Here is a 20,748-nt window from a genome sequence, read left to right as displayed (position 1 = left end):
GTTAGTTCGTCCAATGATTTGCAACCTGCTTAAAAGGGAAAAAAAAGATCTATTTCATATTCTCGATGACTGTGCTTCATCTACAACCGCTAGGAAGGCAGGCCCTGCTCTTGAAATATAATACAGCATGTATTGTCCATCCCTAATTGCCCTCCAGAAGGTGAAGGTGAGCCGCCGAGGCTAATTCAGAGGGTAGTTAAGAGTCAACCACATTGCTGTGGGTCTGGAGTCACATATAGTCCAGACTGGATACGGACGGCAAATTTCCTTCCCTAAAGAACATTCGTGAAACAAATTGGGTTTTATAACAAGACAGTAGTTTCATGGTCACTATTACTGGTGCTAGCTTTTTTAATGATTCCAGGTTTATTTAATTAACCGAATTTAAATTCCACAGTTGTCCTGTTGGGATTTGAGCTCTGATCTCTAAATTATTAGTCTAGGCCTCTGGATTACTGTTTCAGTAATATTACCACTATGCTACCGTACCCGATTTAGTATTAACATATACTTGTTAAAGTACAGCATATCCTAGGCTAAATGGTATTTAAAGTGGCTAAGTTACAGTTAATATGATGATAGGAGGCTCATGTACATGCCTACCAACCAATACTTTGTACTCTACAGTTTTGATTTCAGATCTTTTCGCCTTGTGCAGACTATGATCTTTGCCATAGAAGAAATAAATAGAAGCCTTACATTGCTTCCGAATATCACAATGGGCTACAAAATTCTCGATGACTGTGCTTCATCTACAATCGCTACGAAGGCAGCCCTGGCTCTTGTTAACGGAAGGGAAGAAATTATTTCTGCCAATGATTGCAAAGGTCTTCCCAATGTCTTGGCGATCGTTGGGGGCGGTGGATCCTCCCAATCCATCGCAATATCAAGGACAATCGGTCCTTTTAGAATCCCATTGGTAAGTTGGGTGTTTAATGGGAGCATTCTGGTCCAAGCATAAATCATAGTAACAATATCTCATTCAATTATATTCATGTATATGCTAGTAGAAGCAAACCGCAGAACAGGTCTTTGGTTAATACAATGCATGCTGTGAATATATCTAAATATTAGAATGAGTTTATATTTTATTGTAATCCAATACAATGATTTTATGAACTAATGTAACCAAAAGGAAGCTAATTATTATTTTAGAGCCCACAAGCTCAAAGCCATTAGGTTACGAAAGATGCTCATTAAATGTAACTTTTCTAATCGTCGTTATAAGTAGGATTACATTCTGTGGCCTTTACCTTATTTGACATTGATTTCTATTGTATGAGACTTACTGCCGGTTGTTTCCAACAGATTAGTTACTTTTCCACTTGTGCGTGTCTCAGTAATAGGCAGGAATACCCCGCTTTTTATAGAACAATACCCAGTGATTACCACCAGTCCAAGCTTTTAGCTCAGCTCGTTAAAACCTTTGGATGGACGTGGATCGGAACCATAAGAAGCAACAATGACTATGGTAATTTTGGAATGCAAGCTTTTATAGAAGACATTGAAAAGCTGGGAATTTGCGTAGCTTTCTCCGCATCATTTTCCAGAACCGACCCCGAGGAGAAAGTATTAGAAATTGTTGAGGTAATCAAAAAATCAACAACAAAGGTCATAGTCGCGTTTTCTGCCGCAGGAGAAATGCAGGTTTTGTTAAGGGAAATTGCACGTCAGAATGTGACGGGGATACAGTGGATAGGCAGTGAGGCTTGGGTTACACGCCTTGGGTTACTTACTCCAGAGCAAAGGACCAGGTTCCTTATTGGGACAATGGGACCTGCCATCCATATGGCACAAGTGGTAGGATTACGTGAATTTCTTCTTAAGGTTCACCCATCTACACTCCCGGGCAACAGCTTCGTAACGAAATTTTGGGAAACAACATTCAAGTGCACTCTATTGTCAGAAAGCGAACGTAAATCAGATGCAGCGCCTGAATCTCAGCAATGTACAGGCCACGAATCTCTGCACGATGTAAACAATGCATATTCTGACTTTAGTATGGATGGAAGTTCCTACAACGTATACAAAGCAGTCTATGCCTTCGCCCATGCAATGCACGGGATGCTTACCTGTGAAGATGGAGAAGGCCCGTTTACAAATGGCACGTGTGCGCACATTTCTACTTATGAACCATGGCAGGTAAGAAGCCGAGAAATGTAAAAATTAACGTATGCTTTTATAGAAAACGTGCCTGAGTTGAGAGACCTCCTTATCAGGTCCTCGGGATCTCTTAATATATTTCACTGGTGAATTAATTACTTTTTGAAGTTTGGTTATTTTGCTCTCTACAGCGCCCACAAAAACAAAACCTGAGTTTCCCCTGTCTAGCTTCCAAGACCTTGCCACCCTGCTCTCAATGTTGTCAGTGTATTGTTTGAGAAGAGTCTCTGCTTTTCGTGATTATCGCCGTGACTTAATGTTTAATGTAAACCCGCGAAACATCTCCGATAATACAGGCATTCCCTTCACATTGCACAATTGTATTAAGCCGAGATTATGCCTGCTCTTCAGTTTCTAGAGCTTAATCCAGTTCATTTTGGATTTTGAGGCGTGAATGGTACAGGTGGAGCAAAACTAAAAATTAAAGCGAAAACGGGAAGGGACGTGCGGTGCAACCATCCTTTCAGTCTCTTAGGGTAAAGCTAGAAACCTCGAAACCTTTCATGATAGACTTAACAGGTTGGGGCTCTTCTCTCTCGTAAAGTAAAGCTTGGGTGGTGAACATATTAAGTCTATGAAATGGTTAGATAGGTTTGCGGTAGAGAAAACGTTTCCACTTGTGGGTGAGTCCAAAACTAGTAGTCATAAATATAAGATAGTCACTAAAAATCCAATCGGGAATTCAGGAGAAACTTCTTTATCCAAAGTGTGGTAAGAATGTGGAATGCATTACCTCAAGGAATAGTTGAGGTAAATGGCATGGATGCATTTCACGGAAGTTAGACAAACACAAACAACAAAAGAGTTGAAGGACATGCTGATAAAGTTGGATGAAATAGGGTGGGAGAGGCTTGTGTGGAACTTAAACACCAACATAATCCAGTTGGGCCGAATGGCCTGTTCCCGTGCTGCACACTCGATATAACTGAATGCGACTCTATGCAAATTGAATACGAAAATCACTAGAAAAGTCTTTGCTCAAAGATTGGTGAGAATGTGGAATGCACTGTCGCATGGAATAGTTAAGGCGAATAGTATAGATGGATGGATTGCAGGAAAGGCTAGATAAGGACACGAGTGAGCAAGGAATATCAGGTTTTGCTGATCATCATCATAAGCAGTCCCTCGGAATCAAGGAAGACTTGCTTCCACTCCTAAAGTGAGTTCCTTGGTGGCTGAACAGACCGACAAGAGAGCCACAGACCCTATCACAGGTGGGACAGATATTCGTTGTGGGAACGAAGAGGGGGTGGCACTGATTTACTACACGCTCCTTCTGCTGCCTGTGCCTGATCTCTTCACGCTCGCAGCATTGAGATTCAAAGAGCTCCAGCCTTCCTGTTTCCACTCTCTCCACGTAGGACGGTCTTCGGCCAGGGAGTCCCAGGCATCAGTGGTGATGCTGCACTTCACCAGGGAGGCTTTGAGGATATCTTTGTACCGTTTCCGCTGCCCACCTTTGACTCGTTTGCCATGAAGGAGCTCCGCATATAGCAGTTGTTTAGGGAGTCTCGTGTCTGGCATGCAAACTAAGTGGCCTGCCCAACGAAGCTGATCTAGCATGGTTAGTGCTTCAATACTGAGGCTGTTAGCCTGGGCGAGGACACTGACGTTGGTGTGTCTGTCCTCCCAGGGGATCTGCAGGATCTTGCGGAGACATCGCTGGTGATATATCTCCAGCGACCCGCTGTGTCTTCTGTAAGTCGTCCATGTCTCTGACCCCGCCGGAGTGGAACTAAACTACAGAACCAGTGGGAAGCCACCTCCAGACCAGGCCCAAGACCATCCAAACCTCTGTAGTTGAACTGCAGTACGCGGACGATGCCTGCGTCTGCGCACATTCGGAAACTGAACTCCAGGATATAGTCAATGTATTCATCGAGGTATATGAAAGCATGGGCCTTACGCTTAACATCCGTAAGACAAAAGGTCCAACACCAACCTGTCCTCGCCGCACAGCACTGCCCCCTAGTCATCAAGATTCACGGTATGGGTCTTGACAACGTGGACCAATTCCCATACCTCGGGAGCCTCTTGTCAACAAAGGCAGACATTGATGTGGAGATTCAACATCGTCTCCAGTGCGCGAGTGCAGCCTTCAACCACCTGAGGAAAAGAGTGTTCGAAGACCAAGCCTTTAAACTTACCAGCAAGCTCATGGTCTACAGGGCTGTAGTTATGCTGATAGGGTGAGAGGAAGAGCGGTGGGAGGTGCCCCTTTTGAGACATAAGCACCGACACTGACCAATTGGGCTGAATGGCCTATTCATGTGCTGTAAATGCTATGTAATTTTAGGTAATAATACAAAGCATCTAGGTAATAATAGAAAGGATACCTCCGACCCTAATAATTTCTTCAAAAATACCTGGTGGTCCCGGAAGTTCGGCAACTTGCAGTCATGGGGCTCTACACGAAGGCCACGTATCCCAGGATCGTAGGGGTTTCTTATGGATCTCTGGGATCACGTGGGCCGGCCCAACCAATGAAAGTAGAGTATCCCCATTCATACTTATGGTAATTCTGCGTGTATGGAGCTGCCATAAGTATGAATGAGAATACTGCCAAAAACACTCAAACATCGAAAATAAAAAAAAAACACATTACATACTTAAAATTAATTAAAATGCAATGTAATTCAAAAGTTTATTCAAAATTTATTTTTTTGAATTTTTTTTTAAAACCGGACTAAAAATAAACTTACCTTAATGGGCAGGGTGTTTAATATATAAATGAGTGATGACATTTTATTTTTCTATTTTTTTAAAAACTCTTACGCTGCTTTTACCAGCATATTGAATTTGAAAGACATTCACTGGGTAGGTCATGGGCAAATTGCTTCAGTGATTTTAATACATCTTATTTGGACAGGCTGGACATGGGACCTTAACTAAATCCTTCACATTCTACTTTTTTGCAGTTACTTCATTATATGCAGTCAGTTAATTTTACAACAACGTCTGGTGAGAGGATCTACTTTGATTCCAATGGGGATCCAGTGGCGATATATGACTTGATGAACTGGCAAGTCAATAAAGATGGTTTCCCAGAGATTGTAACTGTTGGCTATTACGATGCTTCTGCGTCTTCTGGTCAGCCCATCGTGCTAAATAAAGAAGCTATTGTGTGGAATAGTGGAAACAAGGTGCATCTATCATAGAATCATCAAAACTTAAGCTGCTTTTTTTTTTAAAGAGCATTGGTTCTTAACCCCACACCCTCGCTATTTGTCTATAACCCTGTAAGTTCCTTATTCTCAAGTACCTGTCCAAGACTCTTTCCACCACCTTTTTAGTTAGTGTTTCAGATCCCGACAACTCTCAGAGATAAAACATCTCATCTTCCCTCTAGATCTTTTGTCAATGATTTTAAATCTATGGGCTCTGGGTATTGACCCACTCACCGGAGTGAATAGTTGTTTTCTATCTACTCCATCAAAACCTTTCTTCATCTTCTAAACTCCTGTGTAACCTCTCGGGTGCTAACATCTTTCCTGAAGTGTGGTGTCCAAAATATCCCACAGTTCTCCAGCTGAGACCTAACCATTCATTTATAATGTTCTAGCGTGATCTCTCTCTTATGTCCAGTCCTCTATTTATAACCCAAGTAAACTTGCTGATATTAATTACTTGAAGTTCCTCACTCCTAATAACCCCTTGGTTCCCCAGTATATTTCGTATACTTTGTGTCTTCTACTGTGAAGCCAGATACAAAATATTTGTTTAAAGTTTCCGCCATTTCCTTATTCCCCATTATAATTTCACCTGTCTCAGCCTCTAAGGGACCCATGTTTACTTTTGATAATCTCTTCCTTTTTACGTACTTGTAGAAACTCTTACAACCTGTTTTTATATTTCTTGATAGTTTACTCTCCAATTCCATTTTCTCCCTTGTTATCAATTTTTGGTCAACCTTTGCGGGTTTCTAAAGCTCTCCCAATCCTCAGGATTACTACTATTCATTGCAACATTATAGGCCACTTCTTTCAATCTAATGCTATCTTTAAAGCCTTTAGTTAGCCACAGATGGTTCACTTTTCCTGTGGAGTTGTTATCTCTCAATGGAATGTATATTTGTTGAGAATTTTGAAATATTTATTTAAATGTTTGTCACTGCTTGTCTATTGTCATACTTTTTAATCTAATTTCCCAATCTATCTTAGTTAACTCGCCCCTCATACATAATTGACTATATTTAAGTTTAAGATTTTAGTTTCCGACTGAAGTATTACATTCTCAAACTCAATGTGAAATTTTATCAGATTTTGATCACCCTTCCCCAGAGGATCATTTACTATGAGATTATTAATTAGCCTTGTCTCATTACACAATACAAGATCTAAAATAGCCTGATCCCTAGTAGGTTCCATGATGTATTCTTTTAGGAAACTGTCTCGAGTACATTCCATTAACTGAATTTTGCTCCTAACATTTGTAGTAAGTATCCTCTTTCTGTTGTATTTTACATTTATTTCCCTTGCCCATCCAGGATGCATTAGCTTTGGCTGGTCGACCCAGTGATGGAACGGGTCCCCCTCTGTACCTCAACTCATGCCAAATAGATTTAATCCTAGAACCTTCACGTGCATACTGGTATATTGAGAACAGCTAATGTATTACTTTGAACTGGGGTCCCCATCATTATTAGCTCAGCCCTTAATTTTTTATATTCAAGGGAATACAGGCCTAATCTATGGAACCTGCCCTCGTAATTTAACACTTTTAATCCAGGCTTCATTCTGGTGAATATGCATTGCATTCCCTCCAAGACCAATATATCCATCCTGAGTAGGGGTGCCCAGTACAGAATGCAATACTCCAGATGGGGTCTGACCAGAGCTTATCTCAGCTGTAACATAAATTCCACACATTGTATTCCAGCCCTTGAGATAAAGACCAACATTCAAGCACCCTTTTGAATGATGTTTCGTACCTGTTCACTAGCTTTAATGATTTCTATACTTAGACTCCTAAATCTCTCTGCTAATCCACTGTTCCTAGCTTCTTGCCATTTATTAAATACACTGATTTATCTTCCTTAGGTCCAAAGTGGATGACTTCACACTTTCTCACCTGGCACTCCATCCATCACAGTCTTTCCCACATATTGCATCTATCAGTTTTACTTTGTCAAATTCTGCTCCCATCTACAATCTTCACGGTGCCATCTAATTTAGTGTCGCCGGCAAACATAGATTATACAACTCTCTATTCCTTCATCCCAGTCACTTATCTCTTCTCTGTTAAGCAATTTTTTTTATCCATGCCAATAGTTTGCCTCCAATTCCATGCTCTCTATCTTGTTAACATTTAAAAATATTTCCAATGTATGTTCAGTGTCATTCAGAAATGTAGAGTTAATTGTGTTCTATATTATTGAGCAGAATTTTTACTACACGATTGTTAATGATAGAAATTCCTTTGTTTAATTTGTTACCGTTGTGAAAATCATCATAAAATATTGATAATAACATGTTGAGTATATTTAATACTATATTCGAATGGACTGCTTAGTCAAATGATATATTGCAGATTTACATGCAAGTGATTCTACTTTGCTATATATTCTCATTCATTTGACTTTTATATAAGAACATAAGAAATAGGAGCAGGAGTAGGCCATACGGCCCCTTGAGCCTGCTCTGCCATTTTATATGATCTTGGCTGATCCGATCATGGATTCAGGTCCACTTCCCTGCCCGCTCCCCATAACCCCTTATTCCCTTATTGGTTAAGAAACTGTCTATCTCTGTCTTAAATTTATTCAATGTCCCAGCTTCCACAGCTCTCTGAGGCAGTGAATTCCACAGATTTACAACCCTCTGAGAAAAGAAACACAGAAACATAGAAAATAGGTGCAAGTGTAGGCCATTCGGCCTTTCGAGCCTGCACCCCCATTCAATGAGATCATGGCTGATCATTCATCTCAGTACCCATTTCCTGCTTTCTCTCCATACCCCTTGATCCCTTTAGCCATAAGGGCCATATCTAACTCCCTCTTGAATATATCCAATGAACTGGCATCAACAAATCACTGTGGCAGGGATTTCCACAGGTTAACAACTCTCTGAGTGAAGAAGTTTCTCCTCATCTCAGTCCTAAATGGCCTGCCCCTTATCCTTAGACTGTGTCCCCTGTTTCTGGACTTCACCATCATGAGATGTCACTCTCTCAGGTGGACATAAATGATCCCATTGCTCTTTGAAAACAGGGATATGAGTGGCTTATGGTCAGTTTCCAATTCGAATTTTAGCCCAAACAGGTATTGATGCATTTTCTTTACCCCATAGACACACACTAACGCTTCTTTTTCAATCATGCTGTAGGCTTTCTCAGCCTTAGACAGACTCCTGGATGCATAAGCAACCGGTTGCAGTTTCCTGAAATCATTAGCTTGTTGCAATACACACCCGACACCATATGATGATGCATCACATCGTAGTACCAAACGCTTACATGGATCATACAACACAAGCAATTTCTTTGAGCATAACAATTTTCTCACTTTTACAAAGTCATTTTCTTGGCTTGTGCCCCAAACCCATTCGCCCCCTTTTCATAGTAAGACATGTAGTGGTTCTAGCAGTGTGCTGAGACCCGGTAAGAAGTTACCAAAATAGTTCAATAGTCCCAGAAACGACCGCAGCTCCATCACGTTCTGTGGCCTCAGGGCGTTCTCAATTGCCTCCATCTTCGCATTGGTGGCCTGATGCCATCCGCCGCAATACTCCTTCCCAGGAACTCCACTTCAAGCACCATGAAAAGGCACATAGAGCATTTTAACCTGAGCCCCACATGGTGGAGTCGACTAAGAACCTCCCCCAGGTTCTGTTGGTGCTCGACTGTGTTCCAACCTGTGACCAAGATGTCGTCTTGGAAGACCATGGAGTGCAGGACCAACTTCAGTAAACTTTCCATGTTTCTCTGGAATATCGCCGCCGCTGATCGGATTCCAAATGGGCATCTGTTATAAACAAAAAGTCCTTTGTTCGTGTTGATGCAGGTGAGGGCCTTCGCTGATTCCTCCAGTTCCTGCGTCATGTAGGCTGAAGTCAGATCCAGCTTTGTGAATGTCTTTCCTCCCATCAGCATTGCAAAGAGGTTGTCGGCCTTTGGTAGTAGGCATTGGTCCTGCAGGGAGAAACGGTTGATAGTTACTTTGTAATCGCCACAGATTCTGATGGTGCCATCTCCCTTGATGACTGGGACAATAGGACTGGCCCACTCGCTGAACTCGATTGGTGAAATGATACCCTCTCTTTGCAGCCAGTCTAGCTCAATCTCTACCCTTTCTCTCATCATGTACAGTACTGCTCTCACCTTGTGATGGATGGGTCACGTCCCCGGAATTAGGTGGATCTGCACTTTTGCTCCTTGGAATTTCCCGATGCGCGGTTCGAACAATGAAGGAAATTTGTTTAAGACCTGGGCACACGAAGTTTCATCAGCAGGCAATAGCGCTCGGATGTCATCCCAGTTCCAGTGTATCTTTCCCAGCCAGTTCCTGCCGAGCAGCGTGGGACCATCACCCGGTACCATCCAGAGTGGTAGCTTGTGCACCACTCCATCGTAGGAGACCTTTACAGTAGCACTGCTGATTACAGGAATCTGTTCTTTCGTGTAAGTTCTTAGTTTCATGCGAACTGGAGTTAAGACTGGCCTTGAGGCCTTGTTGCACCACAACCTTTCGAAAGTCTTTTTGCCCATGATGGACTGGCTCGCGCCTGTGTCCAGCTCCATTGACACCGGGAGTCCATTTAGTTCAATGTTTAGCATTATCGGGGGACAATTCATGGTGAATGTGTGCACCCCGTGTACCTCTGCCTCCTCTATCTGAGGCTCTGGTTTATCGTGATCTTCTGTGGCTCTGTCCTCCTCTGCAACATGGTGATTTGCAGGTTTAAGAGGCTTTGCAGCTCGCCTGCACACTCGTTGGAGGTGTCCCATTGTTCCACAGCCCTTGCAAACCTACTCTTTGAATCGGCATGAATGGAAACGATGATCACCCCCGCAGCACCAACAAGGTGTTAATGGCCTTGTATTGATCCCCCTTGCTGGTGGGCTCTGAATCATCTACGGACCTGCCCTGTATGTTATGATTCAAAAACAACATCACTTTGTTCACAATACTTGTAGCAGCACTTGTGTGCTGAGAGATTTGCTTCGTATTGTCACTAGTGGCAATGAACGCCTGGGCTATTGGTATGGCCTTACTCAAGGTTGGGGTCGCTACAGTCAAAAGTTTGCGAAGTATGGTTTTGTGGCCAATACCAAGTAGGAAAAAGTCTCTGAGCATGTGCTCCAAATGTCCTTCAAATTCGCAATGTCCTGCAAGGCATCTTAGCTCGGTGACATAACTCGGCGCTTCCTGGCCATCAGACCTTTTGTAGGTGTAGAACCGGTACCTCACCATCAGAACGCTTTCCTTCAGTTCAAATGGTCTCGGACCAATGTGCACAAATCGTCGTATGATTTCTCCGTGAGCTTCATTGGAGTGAGCATATTCTTCATGAGGCCATATATTGGTGCCCCACAGATGGTGAGGAGGATCACCTTTCGTTTGGCAGCGCTCCATTCCCCATCTAGCTCATTGGCCACGAAGTATTGGTCGAGTCACTCCACAAAACTTTCGCAATTATCTCCCACCAAAAATTTTTCCAGGATACCCACTGTTCTCTGCATCTTTGGGTTCGCTATCTGTATCTCGTCACCAGTTGTTGTGTATGGAGAAAGAGTCAGACTGAACACTGTGAGCTCAAAGTAAAGTGTGATCTTAGTCTTTTATTGCAGGTCTGCAGAGTGCCTCGTCAACCTGTGAAGCCTCCTTAAAGACCTGTGCTCCCAAGGGATTATGGGATCCCTTGGGACTCCAGGGGATGAGCCCTCTTGTGGCTGTTCAGAGTAAATACAAGTCCACATATATAACACTAACCTTTTGTGTTTCATGCACAAGTACCCCCAGGTCCCGCTGTACTGCAGTACTTTGCAATATTTCTCCATTTAAATAATAACTTGCTCTTTGATTTTTTCTGCCAAAGTGCATGACCTCACACTTTCCAACATTATACTCCATCTGCCAAATTTTTGCCCACTCACTTAACCTGTCTATGTCCTGTTTTAAATCCTTTGTTAAAAGACAACACCTGTGATAAACATTCAAAAAAATGGATAATGATGCATGCAAAACTACTTTCTAAATACCAATAGTTTTAATTACAGTGTTTTATTTGTGTTTTGCACAAGATGTAATATTACATGTATCATAATATGAACGTTGTTGTCACATTTTCTAAGGTTCCACGTGCAATTTGCACAGAGAGCTGCCTCCCAGGGACACGGAAAGTCTCCAGAAAGGGACAACCGAGCTGTTGCTTTGACTGCACTCAATGCGCTGATGGTGAGATCAGTAACACCACAGGTATGCGGAAACTCAAGTTCCATATTTGTCTTTCCAAATTTTTTTATTTGGATGCCTCACAAGGATTGACATACGTTTACCACTTTCTATTTCTCCTAGATGCTTTAGAATGCACTCAGTGCCCTTTCGATTACTGGTCCAATCCGAGCAAAGACAAATGTGCCGCAAAGGAAATTGAGTTTCTCTCTTTTGGAGAGACTTTGGGAATCATATTAGCGACACTGGCGTTGCTCGGAGTCTGTGGAACTGCAGCAATAGCTGGTGTCTTCCTTCAGTATAAGGACACTCCCATTGTGAAGGCTAACAATTCCGAGCTGAGCTTCCTGCTTCTCTTTGCATTGACTCTTTGTTTCCTTTGCTCTCTGACTTATATTGGTGAGCCTTCATTCTGGTCCTGTGCGTTACAACGTGTATCATTTGGCATTACTTTCGTCTTATGCATTTCTTGTGTTTTGGCAAAGACTATCCTTGTACTGATGGCCTTTAAAGCAACACTCCCCAACAACAATCTCATGAAATGGTTTGGACCCACACACCAACGCTTTGGCGTATTTGCTCTGACATTTATTCAAGGGTTGATATGTACAATATGGCTAAGTACGGCTCCACCTTTTCCAATGAAAAACACAAACTATTACAAAGAAATTATTATTTTGGAATGCCACATGGGGTCTATAACAGCCTTTTATTGTGTGTCAGGTTATATTGCTTTCTTGTCCTGTGTTTGTTTTATTTTTGCATTTCTAGCCCGGAAACTGCCCGATAATTTCAATGAGGCCCAATGTATAACCTTTAGCATGCTTATCTTCTGTGCTGTTTGGATTGCATTCATTCCAGCCTACGTGAGCGCCCCTGGAAAATATACTGTAGCTATAGAAGTGTTTGCTATTTTGTCATCCAGTTTTGGGTTGCTTCTCTGTATTTTCTTTCCTAAATGTATTATTATATTGCTTAAACCAGAAAGCAACACGAGAAAACATGTAATGTCCAAAATGCCTTCAAAAAAGCTTTGAGAGGTTGATAATATGAATAATTCAATGAACATGTCAATAGCAATGAATAACATTGCTGTTTCTGTAATTACATGATAATACAATAGTGTCAACTCAATCAAATTGAAATACTTGTATGCAAAATAAACTAGTTTATTGATTTGAATGCTGTTGACATAGTAAAATGTTAATTTCCAGATGAATAAATGTTTACTTCTCAGCTGTAATTAAATATATTGTCATAAATGAAATAATCCACTGTACAGTGTCCTAAATCTAGTACCAAGTCGAGCAGTAATGAAATATGTATAAATGTTCTTAAACAATTTATGTGTTTTATCTATTACTGTAAAAGTTAGAATCATAGAATCATAAGAAGATACGAACAATGACAGACAGGTAAAGACCCTCTGGTCCATCGAGTCTGTCCCACACAATGGTGATACCCTGTGTATCACAACATATATACTCCACCCCACCCCAAACCATGTGATCTCCTGGGAGAGGCAAAAAAATCAGGTAAAAATCCAAGGCCAATTTGGAGCGATAAAATCTGGTAAATTCCTCTCCCGTCCATCGAGGCGATCAAAATGATTCCATGAGATCATTCTGGCCTTGAATTCCCTGCAGTACCTACCTTCTGTAAGAGGTGATCTTCGCTGAAGCCAGAAACAAATCCAACTTTCACTTGAAGGAATTCTTTGAGTCTGCATCCACCACATGAAACGACAGCTTGTTCCAGAGGTCGATTGGTCTATTGGAAAAGAACTACCTCCTGATGTCTAACCTAGATCTAGCCCTGTGCAACTTAAATTTGTGATGATTGGTCCTGCCTAATCTATTTAATTGAAATAATCTGTCAGCTGGAACAACATCTATTTCCTTCATTATCTTATAAAGCTCCATCAGATCCTTCCTAAGTTTACGCTGTTCTGAGGTATAGAGTCCCAATATTTTTAGACTATCTTGATAACTAAAATGCTTTAGATTTGGAATTACTCTATGGCCCTCTTCTGCACGCTTTCTAGAGTCTCAGTATCACCCACTATGTGAGGAGACCAAAACTGGACACAGTATTCCAAGTACGGCCTGACTAAGATCTTGTACAAGGACAAAACAGTACACCTCATCTTATACTCAATTGTCTTATGGATACACCCCAACACCATATTTGCTCTAGCTATCGCTGCATCGCATTGCTCATGTACCTTTAAGGGATGTATGAACTAGAATGTCCAAATCTCTTTCTATCGCCACCATCTTATTGCCTTTCTCTGGAGGATGTATGAATGTTGAGCATTTGCCCTGCCCACATGCATAACACTGCACTTATCTAAGTTACACATCATTTTCCAGTCTTGAGCCCAGTCTCCCAAAACATTAAGATCTGCCTGAAGCAGATGAGCATCTTCTATAGTTTTAACTCTCACACAGATCTTGGTATCATCTACAAATTTTCAAATTGTGTCCCCAACCTCAAAGTCCAGATCATTAATAAAAATAGTAAAAAGCAACAATCCCAACACTGATCTCTGCGGGACACCACTGGTGATCGGTCTCCAAACAGATCCAAATCCATCTATAACTCATTTTTGCCTGCTTCCTGCCAGCCAGTTTTAAACCCAACTCAATATATTTCCACTAATACCAGAGGCTCTGATCTTATAGAGAAGCCTGGAAGCGGTACCTTATCAAAAGCGCTTTTGAAATCTCATCACCATAGGCAGTCCCTCGGAATCGAGGAAGACTTGCTTCCACTCTTAACATGAGTTATTAGGTGGCTGTACAGTCCAAAACGAGAACCACAGTCTCTGTCACAGATGGGACAAACAGTCATTGAGGGAAGAGGTGGGTGGGACTGGTTTGCCGCACGCTCTTTCCGCTGCCTGTGCTTGATTTCTGCATGCTCTCGGCGGCGAGACTCGAGGAGCTCAGCGCCCTCCCGAATGCACTTCCTCCACTTAGGGCGGTCTTTGACCAGGGACTCCCAGGTGTCAGTGTGGATGTTGCACTTTATCAGGGAGGCTTTGAGGCTGTCCTTGTAATGTTCCTGCTGCCCACCTTTGGTTTGTTTGCCGTGAAGGAGTTCCGAGTAGAGCGCTTGCTTTGGGAATCTCGTGTCTGGCATACGAACGATGTGTCCTACCCAGTGGAGCTAATCACGTGTGGTCGGTACTTCAGTGCTGGGGATGTTGGCCTGGTCGAGGACGTTAATGTTGGTATGTCTGTCCTTCCAGGGATTTGCAGGATCTTGCGGAGACATCGTTGGTGGTATTTCTCCAGCGACTTGAGATGTCTGCTGTACATGGTCCATGTTTCTGAGCCATACAGGAGGGCTGGTATTACTACAGCCCTGTCAATCATGAGCTTGATGACAGTTTTGAGGGCTTGGTCTTCAAACACTCTTTTCCTCAGGTGGCTTAAGGCTGCACTGGCGCACTGAAGGTGGTGTTGGATCTCATCGTCAATGCCTGCTCTTGTTGATAGGAGGCTCCTGAGATAAGGGAAGTGGTCCATGTTATCCAGGGCTGGGCCATGGAACTTGATGAGTGGGGGGGCAGTGCTGTGCGGCGAGGACAGGCTGGTGAAGGACCTTTGTCTTACTGATGTTTAGCGTAAGGCCCATGCTTTTGTACGCCTCAGTAAATACGTCGATGATGTCCTGGAGTTCAGCCTCTATGTGTGCGCAAATGCAGGCACCATCCGCGTAATGGAGCTTGATGACAGAGGTTGGGGCGGTCTTGGATCTGGCCAGGAGACAGCGAAGGTTGAACAGGTTGACACTGGTTCTGTAGTTTAGTTCCACTCCAGCGGGAAGCTTGTCGACTGTGAGGTGGAGCATGGCAGCGAGGAAGATTGAGAAGAGAGTTGGAGCGATGACGCAGCCCTGTTTGACTCCGGTCCGGACGTGGATGGGGTCTGTGATGGATCCGTTGGTAAGGATCATGCTGCATGTCATCGTGGAGCAGGCGTAGGATGGTGACATACTTTTGGGGGCATCCAAAACGGAGGAGGACCCTCGCAGTTGACAGTGTCGAAGGCCTTTGTAAGGTCGAAGAAGGCCATGTATAAGCACTGGTGCTGTTCCCTGCATTTTTCCTGGAGCTGTCGCGCTGCAAAAATCATGTCCGTTGTGCCCCATAGGGGACGAAATCCGCACTGCGACTTTGGGAGGAGCTCCTTGGCCATGGGGAGAAGACGGTCGATGAGGACTCTAGCGAAGACTTTCCCAGTGGCTGATAGCAGGGAGATTCCTCTGTAGTTGCTGAGTCGGACTTGTCCCCTTTTTTGAAGATGGTCACGATCACTGCATCTCTAAGATCTCCCAGCATGCTCTCCTCCCTCCAGATGAGAGAGATGAGGTCATGTATTCATGCCAGCAGTGCCTCTCCGTCATACTTCAGTGCCTCAGCAGGGATTCCATCCGCTCCCATGGCCTTGTTTTTTTAGCTGTCTTATGGCTTTTTCTACCTCGTGCAGTGATGGGGTCTCACTGAGGTGGTGGCGGTTAGCATGCTACGGAATGGAGTCGAGAACACTCACGTCAAAGGCAGAGTCTTGATTGAGAAGATCACCAAAGTGCTCCTTCCAGCGGGCCCTGACTGCCTCGGTGACCTTGATGAGTGTTTCCCCATTCTTGGCCAGCAGTGCGGTTGGGCCTTGGGTGTTTGGGCTGTAGGTGGCCTTGACTGCGATGAAGAATCCTCGCACATCTTGGCTGCTGGCCAACTGCTGTATCTCCTGTGCTTTCTCCATCCACCACCTATTCTTTAGGCCCTGTGTTTTTTGTTGGACCTCATCCTTGAGCCATCTGTAATGCTGCTTTGCTGCTCCAGAGTTGGGTTGTAAGTAGACAATGTCTACTGGCCTTCTCTCATCCACCAACTTTGTAACCTTTTCAAAAAATACAATTAGATTTATGAGACATGACCCCTTTTGTGTGAAGCCAAGTTGGGTGTCTCTAATATATTCCTCCGTATCCAAGTATTCATATATTGCATCCCTTATGTTTCCTTCAAGCATCTTTCCTATTACTGATGTTAAACTGATGGGACTATAGTTACCCGGGTCTGTCTTGACACCTTTTTAAAAATGTGGACGACTTTAGCCTCCTTCCAATCTGGAACCATTCCAGAGTGCAGTGAGCTATTAAAAATACAGGCAGGGGCACGCACAGCACATGCCCCATCTCCCGGAGGACCCTCGGGTGGATATCAATTGGCTTGGCTATTCTATCTGTATTCAAGTTTTTAATTCATTCTAAAACAATATGTTTATCTATGTTAATTTTACGAATAAAGCTAGTATTACTAAATTCTAACATTTGAGCATCATCTTCAAGGGTGAGGACTCATGCAAAGTACTCATTTAATATTTCCACCATACCTAGTGTACTTTGTAAACACCTTTCAGTGGTCCAATACAGTCTTTGATAGTTCTCTGACTCCCTTAATCTCAGAATAAGGGGCCGTCCATTTAAAACTGAGATGAGGAGAAATTTCTTCTCTCAGAGGGTTGTAAATCTGTGGAATTCTCTGTCCTAGTGAGCTATGGAGGCTGGGTCATTGAATATATTTAAGGCGGAGATGGACAGATTTTTGAGTGATAAGGGAATAAAGGGTTATGGGGAGCGGGCAGGGAAGTGGAGCTGAGTCCATGATCAGATCAGCCATGATCTTATTAAATGGTGGAGCAGGCACGGGGGGCCAAATGGCCTTCTGCTGCTCCTATTTCTTATGTTCTTATGTTCACATAACTAAGCAAGCTCTTCCCATTACTGCCACAGTTGTCTACAATCCTTTTTCCATGAACCTTTTTGCTGATCTAATAGCAGCTTTCCTTTTCTTTAGTTGTTCCTTGTATTCAACCTTGTTTATTTGGATATTAAATGTTTTTAATTTAAGAAACATTTCTGTATACATCTTATTTGTCTTTGTACATAGCCACCTGGGCTTTTTATTACCACATTTCCTACTTTTGATTTTGGGCACAAATGTTTTCCACATTTTTAATCTTGTTCTTAAAAACTTTCCATTCATATTCAACATCGGTCTCATCACCACCGAGGAAGGTTAGCCAATTTACCTGTTCCAAGTCATCTGCCATTTCGGAAAAGTTTGCTCTTCTAAAATCCGTTACGAGTTGCAGCTTCTCAGTACCTTTCATTCAACGAGCTAATTGGAACCGTATAATGTTGTGGTCACTCTTGCCCAGATGTTCCCCAAATCATACAGCATTGAAGGAGGCGTTTCAGCCAATCGTGATTGTATCAGCTTTGTAAAAGAGCTATCCAATTAAGTCCCATTCTACTGCTCTTTCTCCATAGCCCTACAATTATTTGCTTTTCAAGTATAAAACCAATTCTCTTTTGAAGGTTACTGTTGAATCTGCTTCCACCACCCGTTCAGGCAGTATATTCCAGACCTTAACACGCAACCCATTTAAAAAAAAGTCTCATTATCTAACCGCTGGTTCATTTGCCAATTACCTTATATCTGGTTGCCAAACTTTCTACCAGCGATTAAGGATTTGCGCTATTTAACATTATTTAATATATCATAATCCTCCATCATTTTGAAAAGCTCTATTAACATAGAAACATAGAAAATAGGTGCAGGAGCACCTAGCTGAAGTCCCTCATTGCCGGTACCATTCTAGAAAATCTCCTCTGCTCCTCTCCAAGGCCTCAACTTCCTTTCAGAAGTGTGCTGCCCATAATAAGAACATAAGAAATAGGAGCAGGAGTACGCCATTTGGCACCCTCGAGCCTGCTCCACCATTCAATATCATGGCTGATCTGATCACGGAATCTGCTTCACTTCCCTGCCCACTCCCCATAACCCTTTATTCCCCTACGCTCAAAAATTTGTCTATCTCTGCCTTAAATATATTCAATGACCCAGCCTCCATAGCTCTCTGGGGAAGAGAATTCCATAGATTTACAACCCTCTGAGAGAAGAAATTCCTCCTCATCTTAGTTTTAATTGGGTGGCCCCTTTTTCTGAGACTATGTCCCCTAGTTTTAGTTTCCCCTGTGAGTGGAAATATCCTCTCTGCATCCACCTTGTCGAGCCCCCTCATAATCTTATATGTTTCGATAAGATCACCTCTCATTCATCTGAACTCCAATGAGGATAAGAATATAAGAACATAAGAAGTAGGCCATACGGCCCCTCAAGCCTGCTCCACTATTCAATAAGATCATGGCTGATCTGATCATGGACTCAGCTCCACTTCTCCACCCACTCCCCATAACGCCTTATCCCCTTATCGTTTAAGAAACTATCTATTTCTGTCAAATTTATTTAATGTCCCAGCTTTCACAGCTCTTTGAGGCAGCGAATTCCACAGATTTACAACCTCAGAGAAGAAATTTCTCCTCATCTTAGTTTTAAATGGGTGGCCCCTTATTCTGAGACTATGTCCCCTCGTTTTAGTTTCCCCTATGAGTGGAAATATCCTCTGCATCCACCTTGTCGAGCTCCCTCATTATCTTATATGTTACGATAAGATCACCTCTCATTCTTCTGAACTCCAATGAATATAGGCCCAACGTACTCAACCTATCTTCATAAGCCAACCCCCTCATCTCCGGAATCAACCGAATGAACCTTCTCTGAACAGCTCCCAATGCAAGTATATCCTTTCTTAAATATGGAGACCAAAACTGTATGCAGTACTCTAGGTGTGGCCTCACCAATACCCTATACAGTTGTAGCAGGACTTCTCTGCTTTTATACTCCATCCCCCTTGCAATAAAGGGCAACAATCCATTTGGCTTCATGATTACTTGCTGTACCTGCATTTGTGTTTCATGCACAAGGACCCCCAAGTCTCTCTGCACTGCAGCACTTTGCAATTTTTCTTAATTTACATTTAAATTTGCTTTTCTATTTTTTCTGCCAAAGTCGATAACCTCATATTTCCACATTACATTCCATGTGCCAAATTTTTGCCCACTCACATAGCCTGTCTATATCCCTTTGCAGATTTTTTGTGTCCTTCTCACAATTTGCTCTCCCACCCATTTTTGTATCATCAGCAAATTTGGCTACATTACAATCGGTCCCTTCATCCAAGTCACTAATATGGATTGTAAATAGTTGAGGCCCCAGCACCGATCCCTGTGGCATTAATTACTGTTTGTCAACTGGTCAACTGATTCTCTGTTTTCTGTTAGTTAGCCAATCCGCTATCCATGCTGATATATTACCCCAAAGCGTGAAGTTTTATCTTGTGCAGTAACTTTTTATCTGTCATCTTATCGAATGCCTTCTGGAAATGGAAAAACACCATATCCACTGGTTCCCCTTATCCACCCTGCATGTTGCATTTTCGAAGAATTCTAGAAAATTTATCAAACATGATTTTCCTTTCATAAAACCATGCTGGCTCTGCTTGATTGACTTATGCTTTTCCAAAGTCCTGCTACTGCTTTCTTAATAATGGACTCCATTATTTTTCCAATGACTGATGTTAGGCTAACTAGTCTATAGTTTCCTGCTTTCTGTCTGCCTCCTTTTTTAAATAGGGGTGTTACATTTACTGTTTCTTAGAACAGTATGTTACAGAACCTACAAGGGAGCAAGCTATCTTAGATCTGGTCCTGTGTAATGAGACAGGAATAATAAATGATCTCCTAGTAAAAGATCCTCTCAGAATGAGTGATCACAGTATGGTTGAATTTGTAATACAGATTGAGGGTGAGGAAGTTGTGTCAGAAACGAGCGTACTATACTTAAACAAAGGGGACTACAGTGGGATGAGGGCAGAGTTGGCTAAAGTAGACTGGGAATACAGACTAAAGGGTGGCACAATTGAGGAACAGTGGAGGATTTTTAAGGAGCTCTTTCATAGTGCTCAACAAAAATATATTCCAGTGAAAAAGAAGGGCGGTAAGAGAAGGGATGTCCAGCCGTGGATAACCAAGGAAATAAAGTAGAGTATCAAATTAAAAACCAATGCGTATAAGGTGGCCAAGGTTAGTGGGAAACTAGAAGATTGGGAAAATTTTAAACGACAGCAAAGAATGACTAAGAAAGCAATAAAGAAAGGAAAGATAGATCACGAAAGTAAACGTGCGCAAAAGATAAAAACAGATAGTAAAAGCTTTTACCGATATATAAAACCGAAAAGAGTGACTAAAATAAATGTTGGTCCCTTAGAAGATGAGAAGGG

General features: G+C 42.5%; 1 protein-coding gene across 1 annotated transcript; it reads left to right on the top strand.

The window, feature by feature from the left end:
- Nucleotides 1–661: 661 nt before the first annotated feature.
- Nucleotides 662–12,591, top strand: LOC139265443 (extracellular calcium-sensing receptor-like). The gene is made up of 5 exons (XM_070882451.1): nt 662–919; nt 1,309–2,142; nt 5,082–5,306; nt 11,455–11,578; nt 11,678–12,591. Exons 1-5 carry the CDS (start codon nt 662–664, stop codon nt 12,589–12,591), a joined length of 2,355 nt encoding a protein of 784 aa, XP_070738552.1.
- The last annotated feature ends 8,157 nt before the right edge of the window (nt 12,592–20,748 follow it).

Source organism: Pristiophorus japonicus, chromosome 6 (genome assembly GCF_044704955.1).
Source record: "Pristiophorus japonicus isolate sPriJap1 chromosome 6, sPriJap1.hap1, whole genome shotgun sequence".
NCBI classification, from domain to species: Eukaryota; Metazoa; Chordata; class Chondrichthyes; family Pristiophoridae; genus Pristiophorus; species Pristiophorus japonicus.
Note: the sequence above shows the minus strand (reverse complement) of the source record. Positions and strands in the feature narration are given on the sequence as shown.